Here is a 12949-nt window from a genome sequence, read left to right on the forward strand (position 1 = left end):
TGCAGCTGTGAGAATATTCAGCCATTTATTGAGGAATTTCTACAGATCTTCACCTCAGTGCTTCAGGAGAGGAGGTGAGTCTGGCTGGGAAGGAGCCCAAGGGGAGGTACCTCCTTCCTCCCCCATTCTTTACACCAGGATTGCCTGAGACAGCATTATGAGGCTTTGGGGAGTTAGAAATCATTCCAAGTAGTTGGGAGAGCTGCAGTGAGAGGATTTCAGCCTGCAGCACAGCTCTCATCGTAAAGGTGAGGAGGATGCTGCATGACACTGAGGAATGTTATTCTTCACTCTCTTTAATCCAGGCTCTCAAAGAGAAGAGTAGCAATTTAGCCATTAGCTCCCTTGACAAGTTAGGCTGTTATTAGTGACCTGTGCTTTCCAGCTGGGGTGACCACACCAGGAAGATATTAAACACTAATGCTGGACATGCAAAGTGAGTGGCAGAACTGGGAATTCCATCTCGTCCTCCTGGCTGTGCTGGCATTCTGAGCACGTTCACACCATAAAGCACATTTCCCTGTAATGCAGCACTGGGTTACAGCCCCTCACACTGAGGGTGTTCCAGCTGGCTCTGAGGGCCTAGGGGGAGTGTTGCTGCAGTGTAGTGGGAGCAAAATCAGGCCTGGCAGGAATCCAGGGCTGGGTGAGAGGTTCTGTGTGTTCCTACCCGAGCGCTGAGGCAGTCAGGGAGGCACAGCAGGGGTGGGAATGGTAATTAATCGAGTTCAGCTGATTAAACTTGCATTCTCAGATTTCTCCGTGACTACGACGAGCTGTTCCCCGTTGAGGACGATGTGAGTCTGCTCCAGCAGGCATCCTCCACTCTGTATCCTCTGCTCTCACCTTGGGGGTTGGGTTCTTCACACCAGGGACATTTCCCCTGTTGCTGCCTCTGGTTAAGCTGCAACAAGTGCTGGAAAGTTTCCCTTAAAAAAAAAAAAAGGAGAGGGAGGCAGTTGTTGCCCAGAGAAGCTGTGGCTGCCCCATCCCTGGAAGTGTCCAAGGCCAGGTTGGACGGGGCTTGGAGCAACCTGGTGTAGTGGAAGGTGTCCCTGCCCGTGACAGGGGGTGGGATGGGATGAGCTTTAAGGTCCCTCCCAGCCCAAACCATTCCATGGGTGTTGATGTAGGCACAGGCTTGGGAGCCACTGACAATCACAGTTACTCCAAGGTGATCTCGGAGCACGCACACCCAGGAATGTCCTTAACTCTGCTCTCAGAGACGAGACCAGGACAGCCTATATCCTCCAGGCAGTGGAAAGTGCCTGGGAAGGGGTGGACAGGAAAAAAGGACAGGTTGTTAAAGATCCAGCAGCAGCATCTACTGGAGCATCAGCAATAGTGGAGAGCTCTGCTGAGGACAGGGAGGATCCAGGAGCTGCCTGTGCACCAGGGGATGAGGTGGGTACAGTTCTGGGTGGGACAGGGCTCTGCTCTGCCTGCCCTTCGTTCTTTGTGAGGACAGGCTTGGTTTGGTCAGTTTTGGAGACAACATGAGATTTGGTGTCATTTCTGACCTTCCCTGGGTCTCAGTGCAGCCCCACATGCCTTGGGAAATGAGAATTGAATCCACACCTGAATCCTGCTTTATCTCTCAGCAAATGGCTTGTAACTCCCATGGCTTGGGTTTTCCCTTGCTGGGGATTATTCAAATACTCCGCCCCAGCCCTGCAGTTCATGTGCATATTTTTAAATGCACAGCTTTGAGGAAGGGATTCTTGCTGGCTTGGGGACTGACAAAAGCACTCGTGTGCCCAACTCTGTGTTCAGATCCAAACAGCTGATTTCTTTTGACTCCAGTCTTGGAGTTCTGTGTGTTTAAGCTCTGATAGCCCAGACTGCTGCTCTCCCTTTGTTTCTGAGCTCTCCTGCCTGCCCTCAGCTGCTGTCCCTGCCCAGTAACCCCAGTTTGGTACCCGCAGTGTGCTGGTGCAGCGGCCGCGCCCGTCGCCCGCGTGTCCGGCGTGGAGCTGGACTCCCTCATCTCCCAGGTGAAGGACCTGCTGCCTGACCTCGGGGAGGGATTCATCCTGGCCTGCCTGGAGGAGTATGGATACAACACAGAGCAGGTGATCAACAACATTCTGGAAGATAAGCTGGTGCCACACTTGGACAAGCTGGACCGAAGGATGCAAAGGTGTGACCCAACTTGTGGTTGGTTGTTCAGCATTTAACACTGTTCTCACTGAAGGCTCAGCACCTGCAGAGCTCTGAGAAGTTACACGTGTGTATTTTTGGGGTGTATAACTGCAGTGAGAGCTTCTCCTTGTCCCCTGCCATCAGCTTTCTGCCCAGGGGTGGAACGTTCTCTGCTCAGGGTTTGAGTAGAGCAGGTTCTGGGCTGTGATTTGTGACAGGGACAAAACTGCTTGTACATTAAATGCTCAAGTAAGCACCATTAAAATTCCATCACTGGGACACTGGGCTGGGCAATAGAATGTGTTGCCTTCAGAAGTTCTTTTGCTGGAGAGTTTTGGGTGGTAGGTGTGGAAATCCCAGGTGTCCTGCAGGGAAGGGGCTAATTCAGCTGCAGCTCACCCTGCAGGGTCAGACGTGGTTATCCAACAGGCTGCTGCTCTGTGAGGGAAGTTAGACCAGAGAGAGGTTGGGACTGGGAATTCAGATCCATTTTTATGTGTCCTCTGACAAACTTGCCAGGCTTGCCCTGCTTGCCTGTGTTGTACAAGGGGTTGATAGCTGGTGGCAGGACTGAGTTGCTGGAGTTTGTCTGCAGCTGTGAGTGTGTTTTTGTGCTGCACCAGCAGTTCCTGATGGAGTGTCAGGATGTGAATGTGCTGTTTGTTCACATTTCATGGAGGAGTGGGCAGACTGTCTCACTGTTGCGTTAGAGGGAAGCATCTTTATCAGAAAAACTATGGGAAAAAAATCCTAGTTTTTCAACAATCTTGGTGCTCCCAAATCAGATCTGCTGACTTTGGCACAACCGGTGCAGGGTGAGCTTAAGGAAGGGTTGGTTTTTCTGCAAAGCCAGCAGTTAAATGAGATAGGGCTGGATTTTTTTCCCACCCTGCCTTTTTCATCTTGAAACAAAGCTGTTGTTTCAATAGGAAATGTCCAATTCTGATCCCTGCTGATTTATGGGTGAGCACAGCAGCGTTTGCAGCTGCCCAGCTGAGCTCACTGCACACCAAAATCAATGTCAGAGAACAGCCTTTTGTCTTACAAGTTGAACAAACGTAAACCTGGAGCCATGAGAAGGATTTAAGGAGGAACCACAGGGAGATAAATATCTTGCAATCATCATCAGCAAATTATTGGAATTTTTTCCAGCATGTAATTCATCATACTTAGTGTTTGTCTTTACTGAGTCAGTGTGGAGAGCAGGCAGTCTGTTGAATATTCCGTGGTGCTGCAGGGTTTGACTTGCTCTGAAAGGAGCAGCAGAGTTTCCTTTTGGCTTTCTGGGAGTTGCTTTAGTTTCCCCACAAGGATTAGATTTGGAAGCTGCCTTGTAGCTCAGACTAGAGCTGTGAAGTGAAAGGTTGACCCAGAACCTTGGGCAGGATCTTGGTGTGCTCTGGATGACTTTGGGACTGACAAAGGATAAACCAGGGGCTTAGGGAGGAGAGGATTTGGTCTTTCTCATTTCACCTTTGTTTTTATCCTCTCTTCCCTTGTTTTTTCTAACAGGCAGCTGAAGCCAGACCCTACTCCCCTGGTCACCTCCCGCTGTAATGTTTTCCAGAATGATGAGTTTGATGTTTTCAGCAGGGACTCAGTGGATGTGTCTCGGATACAGAAAGGCAAGAGGTGAGTGTCGTGTCCCTGCTCATTAACTCTGTGTGTCAGGAGGAATAAATCCCTGTGAACCTGCACATTTATATCTCCTGCAAACCTCCTGCAGGGGTGTGTTGGCAGGGGGTGAGGCTCCATCAAAAATGTTTCCCACCCATGTGTCTGGGAAAGGAAAGTGAAGTATGAGGAGGGTGTTGGTCTCAGGTGGTGTTTTTCCTAATTGGCTTTGCTGTGTCTGCTGCTGGAGGTGGCTCTGCCAAGCTCATTTGTAATGTCAGGCTCTTGCTCCTTGGGCTTAATGTTAAACTTGTACTGAACAACAAAACCTTGAAAAGGACCATCTCTGAGCCTGGGATTGTGACTCAGAGCTGAGAATAAATAATGATCTGGTTTAGAGCCAAGAGAAGCTTCAATATCCATCTACTTCAAAATCTGATAACACTGAGTGCCTCAGACACCTCGTGTTGTTCCTGCTGCTGTGAGGCTCCTGCACAAGGGCATTGGAGCTGTGGAGTAGTTTGGGTTGGAAGGGACCTTTAAAGGTCACTTAGTCCAGTCTCCCTACAAGGGGCAGGGATTTCTATAAAACCCCCCCAGTTTTTACTTTGCTTTGTGCCCAGTTTGGTGTGTGGTGCTGTGCCACACTCCATGCAGATTTAGGTGCTGGCTCCCCTTGATATAAACTCTGCCTCTATAATGTGTTTCCCTTGTTTCAGATTCTTTTTAGTCCTATCACAGAATCCCAGAGTGGTTTGGGTTGGAAAGGACCTTAAAGCCCATCTTGTTCCACCTTCCACTACACTCTAAACACTGTCTGTAACCAGCCAAGTGTGATCTTTATGTTGGGATGTAATTACACAGAAGACAGCTAAAAATCTGGGTGGAGTTTGAGCCACATGAGACTATGAGAGCTCCCAGTTTTGGTTGCAAAGCTGCATCAGCCTCTCAGGAGAAACCCACTTTCATCCCAAGTCCAGCTTCTCAGGGCAGTGCCACTGTGCTGGTCCTGGTTTGGCTGGGCAAGAAAGGGATTTCTTTTCTCTCTGGCCAGGACTTTTGACACATCCCATGGCTAAGAATTCACAGACTTCACCTTTCTCCTCGTGGTGTTGCTTCACTCAGTGCAGGCAGGTGTGCACGGGTGTTTATCCCTGGTTTATCCCTGTCTCCAAAGCCTTGCACAGCTGGGCAGCTGCTGCAGCAGCTGGACAAGGCCAGAGAGCCCCGGGATCAGCACAGAGCACCCAGTGGCTGGAATAACCTGCTCGGAGCTCCCTCTGCAGATCACTTGGAGAGCTCTGGGAGCTGTGGGTGATCCCTGGGCTGGGCTGGGGGCCCTGCTCCCACGGCACTGCCCTCCAGCTGTGTGGGAGGCTGAGCCTTCTCTCCAGTGGCACCATCACTCCTTGGGAAGTTCTCATCTCTCCCGCTGTGGTTACATGAACTCTTGGGATTATCCACTCACTGCTGCTCTTGTGGTGTCTTTTGGCCTCCCTCAGGCTGTGTCTTCATTTCAGAACAGTTTTTACACTGAGAACTCTCTGCAGGACTCCAGGCACGTTATTTCTGGTCTGAGTGGTTTGAAATGTGGATATGACCATTGTACACCCTCCACCCAAAGCTGACCACATCTAACTCAATCCAAGGATAAGCTGTGGTACCTGGCTCTCCAGGATTTAACACTCAGCACTCCATAAATACCCAGAATGTCTTTTCAGCACTGAAAATCCCACTTCCTCAGTGGTTCTTCCACCAGCAAGAAGCCTGATGTTTTACCCAAGCATTGGAGTAACAGAGTCTCCAGGCTTAGTTTGAGATCTGCTTTGGATTGAAATTGTATCAATATTTAATTCTTTCTCTTTTTTCCCCTCCTTCTTAATGCCTTTTGCTCACCAAATTCTCTTGTGTTCAGTCTGTTGCTAAGCATGGTGTCACTTAAAGAGCCAGAGCAGGCTGGGTCCTGCTGCACTGGCCACTGTGAACAGTTTGGGGCAGGGCCTGTCCTTGGGAAAGAGAAATCCAGGCAGGATGAGGAGGGAAAGGAGCGTGAGGAAATGAATGTACCAGCACAGACTCTGCTGATCCTGAAAAGTGATCCCACTTGTCTGTACCTGTCCAGCCTTAGTTGTTTCAGCTGAATCTGTCTCCTAAGTCAGAGCATGCCCTCAGCACCGTGGGGCCAGAGGAGCTGTCCCACTGTTTTTCCTGGGATTGGTGCCATTTCACACAGCTCTGCAGTCACCAGACCAGCTGGGCAGGAAGCAATTACCCAGTGCTGAATGCCCACAGGAGCTGTTATCCCAGTGATCCCAGCCTGGGGATGTGTGAACTCACTGCATGCTTGGGAGGGCATTGTGCAGCTGAATGCAGGCCTGGAATGGTGAGTCATGGGAGAGAGGGAACCACACTGAGCTGCAAACTTCCTTTGTTTGGAGATTCTGAATGGAAATCAGGCTGCTTGGATCACCTCCCCACTGCCTGGTGCTGTGTCACCTCAGTCTGTCCCCTCCTGAGTCACTGCCACTGCCCTGCACAGGTTCCTTCTGTGGTAATATCCACTGGTGCCTGTTCCTCCTGGACTCTGAGGGCTGCAATTTGTCCTGGGAATGCCGGACAGTGGAATCCCTTGTTGTTCTTCTGTAAATATGTACTTATCTGGTCTGAAAAATAGGAGTTCAGAGCTTATGCTTGTGCAGCTTGAGACACTCAGTGCCTGCTTTTTAACACCTCTGGTTCCTGCTCTTCCCTTCTCTAAAATGACTATAATTTACTTGCCTTCTAAACTTAAAAAACAAAGCCCTTGCAGTGCTCTGAGAGGTTGAATCACAGTCATTATCTACTGTTTTGCTCTTTGCCTTGTTAGTTGTGTTGACTCTCATCCTCACTCATGGTTTGTGGCTCTCCTGGTGCTCCTTGACCACATTTCAGCTGGAGTAGGATTGCATTTGGCCTCCTGGAAAAGCTTCCTCCCTGTCTCAAAGGGTGGTGGTGGCCTCCAGTTCCTACTCTGATCTGCTGTGGGATCTTCCCGGGCTTCTGCTTAAGAGTGACTTTGTTCCAAGCCAGGAGTGGATGGTTTGAGTGGCCAAAGTGGACAAATGACCCCACTGGGACCACTCCATCCAGATTTGGGCCCCCCCAGGACAGGAAGGACGTGGACCTGTTGGAGCAAGTCCAGAGCAGGTTGATGGGAGGAATGGAGCAGCTCTGCTGTGAGGGAAGGCTGAGAGAACTGGGGTTGTTTAGTCTGGAGAAGAGAAGGCTCCAAGGTGACCTAATTCCAGGACCTGAAGGAGCTGATAAGAAGGATGGAGAGGGATTATTTACAGGAGCATGGAATGCCGGGACAAATGGGAATGGGTTCAAACTGATAGAGTAGGTTTAGATGGGATATTGGGAAGGAATCCTTCCCTGTGAGGGTGGGGAGGCCCTGGCACAGGTTGCCCAGAGAAGCTGTGGCTGCCCCTGGATCCCTGGAAGTGTCCAAGGCCAGGTTGGACGGGGCTTGGAGCAACCTGGGCTGGTGGGAGGTGTCCCTGCCCATGGCAGGGGGTGGGATGGGATGAGCTTTAAGGTCCCTCCCAACCCAAACCATTCCATGACTCCATAAGTCAGCAGGGAAACAGGTGGGTCTAAGGAGTGCTTGTGGCCTTGGAGAAGAGACTTGTGTTGCTTCATCTCCCACTAACAGGGGCAAAAACACCCTCTGGGGCAGGTTGTGACACCCTGCCTGTGTCTGTCCCTGTTTTGTGCTGCTGTGCAGGAGGGAGAAGGACACGACCAGGAGCCTGGTGAACGACAAGAGCCTGGTGCTGGAGCAGAGGGAGAGGTACAGCCAGTACAGTGTGGTGGTGGAGGAGCTGCCCCTGGGCCCGGGGCAGGCCCAGCCCTACGGGGACTACGAGGACGAGTACGACGACACCTACGACGGCAACCAAGTGGGGGCCAACGACGCCGACTCGGACGATGAGCTCATCAGCAGGAGGTGGGTGGGGAAGGGGAGCCCGGTGGGAACCACCACGGCCTTGTGTGGGTCCCACAAACCTGGTCAGTGCTGGCTTTGGGCTCTGCCCCTCCATGAGCACGTGTGTCCTCACCCCACCTTCAAACCACCCCTTTGGTTTCTGCTGCTGCTCTCTCTCTGACATTTGGGTCTCCCTTCTCCTGTGGGTTGAGAGTCTTGCCGTGGCCTGTGCCAGGGCATTCTCTGGCCTCCACTCAGCCATTGCCTCAAATCCAGCTGCAAATTTGCTCATCAGCAAAACCAACTGGAGAACTTGCCATTGTGTTGAAACTTCTGCTTATGGAAACCACCCTGCAACAGGGAAAAACAGGCCAGTTTGGACAGTCAGGGTAGCTGGGCAACCTAAAACAGCTGGTTAGCAAAGGAAAACTTCAAAATCTGGGGAACTGTACGACTGGACTTCTCCCTGCCAGTCCCCTCTGATGTCTCTGAGTGCTGACAGCTGGAATTCAAACCCTCATGGGCTGCTCAGCACTGTCAGAAGGACTGGCAGCTGCAGACAATCAGCTTTTAGGAAGCAAAGGGTTAGTTTGGGATGGAGGCTGTAGAATATTTGTTTTAGAAATACGAGTTGGGGATAGAAAACATGTGGTTTAAAAGCTGCTTTAACACTTGTCTGAAAGCAGCCTTTTCAATTCTGTATTATGAAGATGTCACTGTTCTTAACCTCAAACCAAAATGAAGCTTTGGGCTTCCTTTGTCCTTTTTTTTTTCCCCTCTTAAAGTGTGGTGAGGGTTCAATTTAAATCCTTTATGTGGTTTGCCTGTTAGTGTGCCATCCAGGTCTTTTCCCTTGTTTCAGGTGCTCACTCTCCCCAGAAACAATTAGTGGATGTTTCTGCTGAAAACTGGATCTGTGGGTGTGAAATAACAAAGGCTTTTCTGGATTTACATTTGTTTCTTTGGCAGTGGAATGGTGGGTCTGAATTCCAGTAGAATTTAAACATACACACAAATATATATGTTTTAAAGAATAAAAGTCATGTGGTAAATTGTGCCTCCACCCCCAGGCCCTTTGCTCTGCATGTCCAGGGTGATTCATAAATCCTGATGGATTTCTCCAAGGATTTCCCCCTGTGTGAAACTGGGGCACAGCAATGATATTTGGGCTCCATGGACAACCCCTGACCACTCACAGAGGGTTTGGAGCACAACACTTGCTGAGCATCAATGTTTCTGTCTGAGTTTGGACTCGAGGTTTGGGGGTTCCTGACTGGAGAGCTTAACAAAGGATATTCCTTACTAAAACCCCCTTTCCCAAAGGAAGCAGTTGTTTGCTTGGAGAAATTCCTTGTGAGGTTTGAGGTTTTCCCTAACCTGCTCCTTTTTTTTTTTCTTTTAATAACTATTATTATTTTCAGTGACAACTTCATAGTGAACATTCCCCAGTGAAGAATGTGTTCATTAATTACCGTGAGGAACGTGTCATTAGCTGCTGAGTTTCCTTCCTTTTTTTTTCTTTTCTTCGGGAAAAAGTCCATGAAATTGGTAGAACTTCATTTTTTAAAGATATGATGCAAACCAATAAGGTTCAGTGAAGTGTTTGTGGCTGCAGTGACTTCCTTGCTGACTGTCTGTGTGTTGGTTCTCAGGCCATTCACAATTCCTCAGGTCTTGAGGCCTAAGGGACAGGAGGAGGGACAGGAGGAGGAGGAAGAGGATGAAGAGGAGGAGGAGGAGGAAGATGAAAAGGAAAGAACAAAGGTGACCCTGATTTACCCTGTTTCTTCCCTGCAGGGTGATGTGGAGCAGATTTTGGAGTGGCTCTTTCGGCAGCAGCAGAGGCTGAGCTGCTGGGCTGGGACACATCCCCCCGACAGCTCTGCTGCTTCCCGGGATAACCAGGCTGGAGCAGGGACATTTACTGTGTGGGGAGCTTTGATCTGCTCTGTTCCAGAGCCAGGCAGTGCCAGCAGAGCACCCCGGGGGTCCCAGGGCTCTGTGTCACGGCTGTGCTGGTCCCGGGGGGCTGTGGGGAGGGGCCTCAGCCAGCGCCGCTGCCAGGGGGTGTTCAGAGCCCCTGACACAATTCCTGCAGGGATAATGAACCGGGGACTAACTCTGTTCCTGCTCTAGGATTTTGCAGGGTGCTGATGGGTTTCCTGACCTCTCCCCTCCCTTCTTTCCAGGACCACTTTGTGCAGGACCCCGCTGTCCTGCGGGAGAGGGCCGAGGCCAGGCGCCAGGCCTTCCTGGCCAGGAAGGGGTAAGCAGGGACCAGCCTCTGGGGGGTGGTTCCCTGGCTCTGCAGTTGGCAGGTGTTTTGCTGCTGACTGGAATGGCTGAGGGTGTTCCTGTTCCTGACATTCCTGTACATCAGGGTCACCACCACCGTGGTGTGAACTTCCTCATCCACCTTCTGCTTCACTGCTGGTGGTTCTATCCCATTGAATGGGTTGGCTTGTCGTGGAGTCGTGGAATGGTTTGACTGGGAAGGGACCTTAAAGCTCATCTCGTTGCTCCAAGCCCCGTTCAACCTGGCCTTGGACACTTCCAGGGATCCAGGGGCAGCCACAGCTTCTCAGGGCAACCTGTGCCAGGGCCTCACCACCCTCTCAGCCAGGAATATCCCATCTATCCCTGCCCTCTGGCACTGGGAAGCCATTCCCCCTTGTCCTGTCATTCCAGGCCCTTTATCACAAGCAGCAGAACCCTTTGCAAGGCAGGATCTTGGAGAGCACAGCTTCCAGAGCTCCAACAGCTCCTGCAGGGATTTGGGAGCAGTTTATGGGCTGTTTTCAGCTGATGGGCTCAGTGTGTCAAAGGACACAGTTGTGGTGTGGCTGATGCTGATCCTGGGCTGTTGTGGATCCCTGGGATGAGCCAAGGCCCGAGGGCTGAACTCCTCATCACCGGGTGTTTTGGGGGTGTGGGATTCTGTCCCCAGCTGTACCATGTGCTCGTTGTGATGTCCTTTCCTGTGTCCTGCAGGTACAAGCACGACAGCTCTGCCGTTGTTGGGAATGCCAAGGGCCACGGGCAGAACCGGGACACGGTGCAGGAGCGGAGGAAGAAGGAGGCGAACAAAAGCACCAGGGCCAACCACAGCCGGCGGGCCATGGCCGACAGGAAGCGCAGCAAGGGCATGATCCCCTCCTGAGGGACTCCTGGAACGTTCCCTGTGGGAGCGCTGCCTGTTCCCGGGAAGGAGCAGGCCCTGAGCCTCCTCGGTTCACAGACACACACGTGTGTGCTGGTGGCTGCACCCAATACACCGGACAGGCTGCACCAGCCCCTCCTTCCCTTTTGTACTATTTATAATTTGCAGAGTTTTATTTTCATACTGATCCCTGTGCCCTCCCTGCCACTCCCAGGGGCTCTGTGGCCTCCCTGGGACAGCCCCCAGCTCTCTGCTCCACTGAAATGCCTTATCCTGAACTGGAATCATAGAATATCCCAAGGAAGGGACCCACAAGGATCATCCAGTCCAGCTCCTGTCCCTGCACAGGACAGCCCAACAACCCCACCCTGTCCCTGAGAGCGTTGTCCTGGAGCTCTGGCAGCCTTGGGGCTTTGCCCACTGCCCTGGGGAGCCTGGTCAGTGCCCAACCACCCTCTGGGAGAAGAACCTTTGCCTGATATCCAACCTAGCCCTCCCTGGCACGGCTCCATGCTGGCAGGGAACTGCTCAGGCTATTCCCACTGCCAGCAGACCCACAGGAGTTGAGGGGAATAAGACCTTGCCATAGGTTTCTGTCCCTTGAGTGAGGCCTGTGAAAACTGACCATGGCAAATAAATGATTGAGATGTTTCAGGTGGTGTTTTAGGCTCTCGCAGACAGGATTGATCTGTAACTCAGAGGAACCTCCACAGGCCTCTCGGTGCTGGATCTGCAGGCAGGGAAATTCTCTCCCTGCTCCGTGTTGGTTCAGTGTAATGAGATTTACCCACAGCCACGGAGACCAAAGATGCTGGAAAATGAGGATCTAATGCTAAGCAAGATGCCAGGGGTGTGGAAATCCAGGCTGAAGGCAGCAGGTTGGAGTCCCCAGGAGCTGCCTCCTCAGTAACCCCCTGTCCCACCCCATGAGGCAGAACTGCCCCCACCACCCTTTGCTGGGGCAAGGCTGGGAGCTGAGAGTGACTTGCTGAGGGGCTCCTCCCGAGGGATGGATTTTGTCAGGGAGTTGTTCCCTGGGCAGGGAGACACAGAAATTACCAGGTGACCTGTGTGTGAGGTGCTCAGATGCCACAGCAGTGGCTGCAACTCTACCTGGGCATCCCGGATTCAGCTGCCCACAGCTGGTGATAGAGTTGTTCCAGTTGTCATGGAGCGTTGGGATGTTTTGGAGTGCTGTCCTTATCATGGAGATGAACTTTCCAGCAACCAAGTAGCCTTTGCTTTATTAATTGACTTGGTTAATCTGCACTTAGTGGCATCTTCCCACCACTCTGTATTTTCTATAACTGCAGAGGTGCCTGTGGCTGTCACCCCCCATGCTGAGAAAATGAGCAGGGGGTGATGATCCAGGGTAATCCCAGAGCTGCAGCAGGAGCAGGGTGGTAGTAAAGTGGTAGTAAGGTCTGTAGACATACCTTGGTGCCTGGTTTAACTCTGAGGGGGCTGGGGTGTGACTGGAGCTGCTGTGGGGCTGTTGGCAGAGCAGCAGAAATGCAGCAGAACTGCCACTGCCACAACAGGAGGTGAAGTCCTGAGTGCTCCAAGGAGATTTTTCTTTCAAACCTCCTGATGACAGGCAGAGGAAAAACAGAATTGTATTCACCACTGTCCCCAAATCCTGTGTGCAGGGCAATCCCCTGCTAGGGTAACTCTGCTCTCCTGCAGCTCCTGCTCTCTGGGCTCGTGGCTCAGCCCCTCCCTGCTGCCCACTGCAGTGCTGTCTCCCCCTCATCCTGTATTCAGCTTTGGTTCCCGCTGCTCAGAAGCTGCACCTCTCTCTGAGCGTGGAGCAGCAGCACTGCAGAGCCAGCTGGCACCACGGGCTGGGGCTGTCCCAGGAACGCTGAAACCTTCCCCTTCAGCGTCTCCAGAGAGCACAGCTGGGACTGGCACAGCTGGGGTTGGGTCCTACTCTAAAAACACGATGTTTTCTAAGTGTTTAGAGTAAATGTTTCGCCCCTGGTGCCCATTTGCAAAGCCAGTAAAGCTGCTGCCCCCAGCACTGGCTCTAACAGGCTCTGTCCCAGCCGGGGCTAAAATTCCTC

General features: G+C 51.9%; 1 protein-coding gene across 6 annotated transcripts in view; it reads left to right on the forward strand.

Annotated features, from left to right (window-relative positions):
• ASCC2 (activating signal cointegrator 1 complex subunit 2) overlaps positions 1–12949 on the forward strand; it is a 45785-nt gene that overhangs the window by 17196 nt on the left and 15640 nt on the right. For all 6 annotated transcript variants that reach the window (XM_032705600.1, XM_032705598.1, XM_032705601.1 and 3 more), the window contains exons 11-19: positions 6–74; positions 755–829; positions 1224–1404; positions 1926–2140; positions 3655–3774; positions 7523–7744; positions 9376–9487; positions 9913–9989; positions 10715–10894. In XM_032705600.1, coding sequence (XP_032561491.1) covers positions 6–74; positions 755–829; positions 1224–1404; positions 1926–2140; positions 3655–3774; positions 7523–7744; positions 9376–9487; positions 9913–9989; positions 10715–10883 — 1240 coding nt within the window. In that variant the 3' untranslated portion in view covers positions 10884–10894. The remainder of the gene's footprint in view (positions 1–5; positions 75–754; positions 830–1223; positions 1405–1925; positions 2141–3654; positions 3775–7522; positions 7745–9375; positions 9488–9912; positions 9990–10714; positions 10895–12949) is intronic.

The sequence above is a fragment of the Chiroxiphia lanceolata genome, chromosome 18 (assembly GCF_009829145.1).
Source record: "Chiroxiphia lanceolata isolate bChiLan1 chromosome 18, bChiLan1.pri, whole genome shotgun sequence".
NCBI lineage: Eukaryota > Metazoa > Chordata > Aves > Passeriformes > Pipridae > Chiroxiphia > Chiroxiphia lanceolata.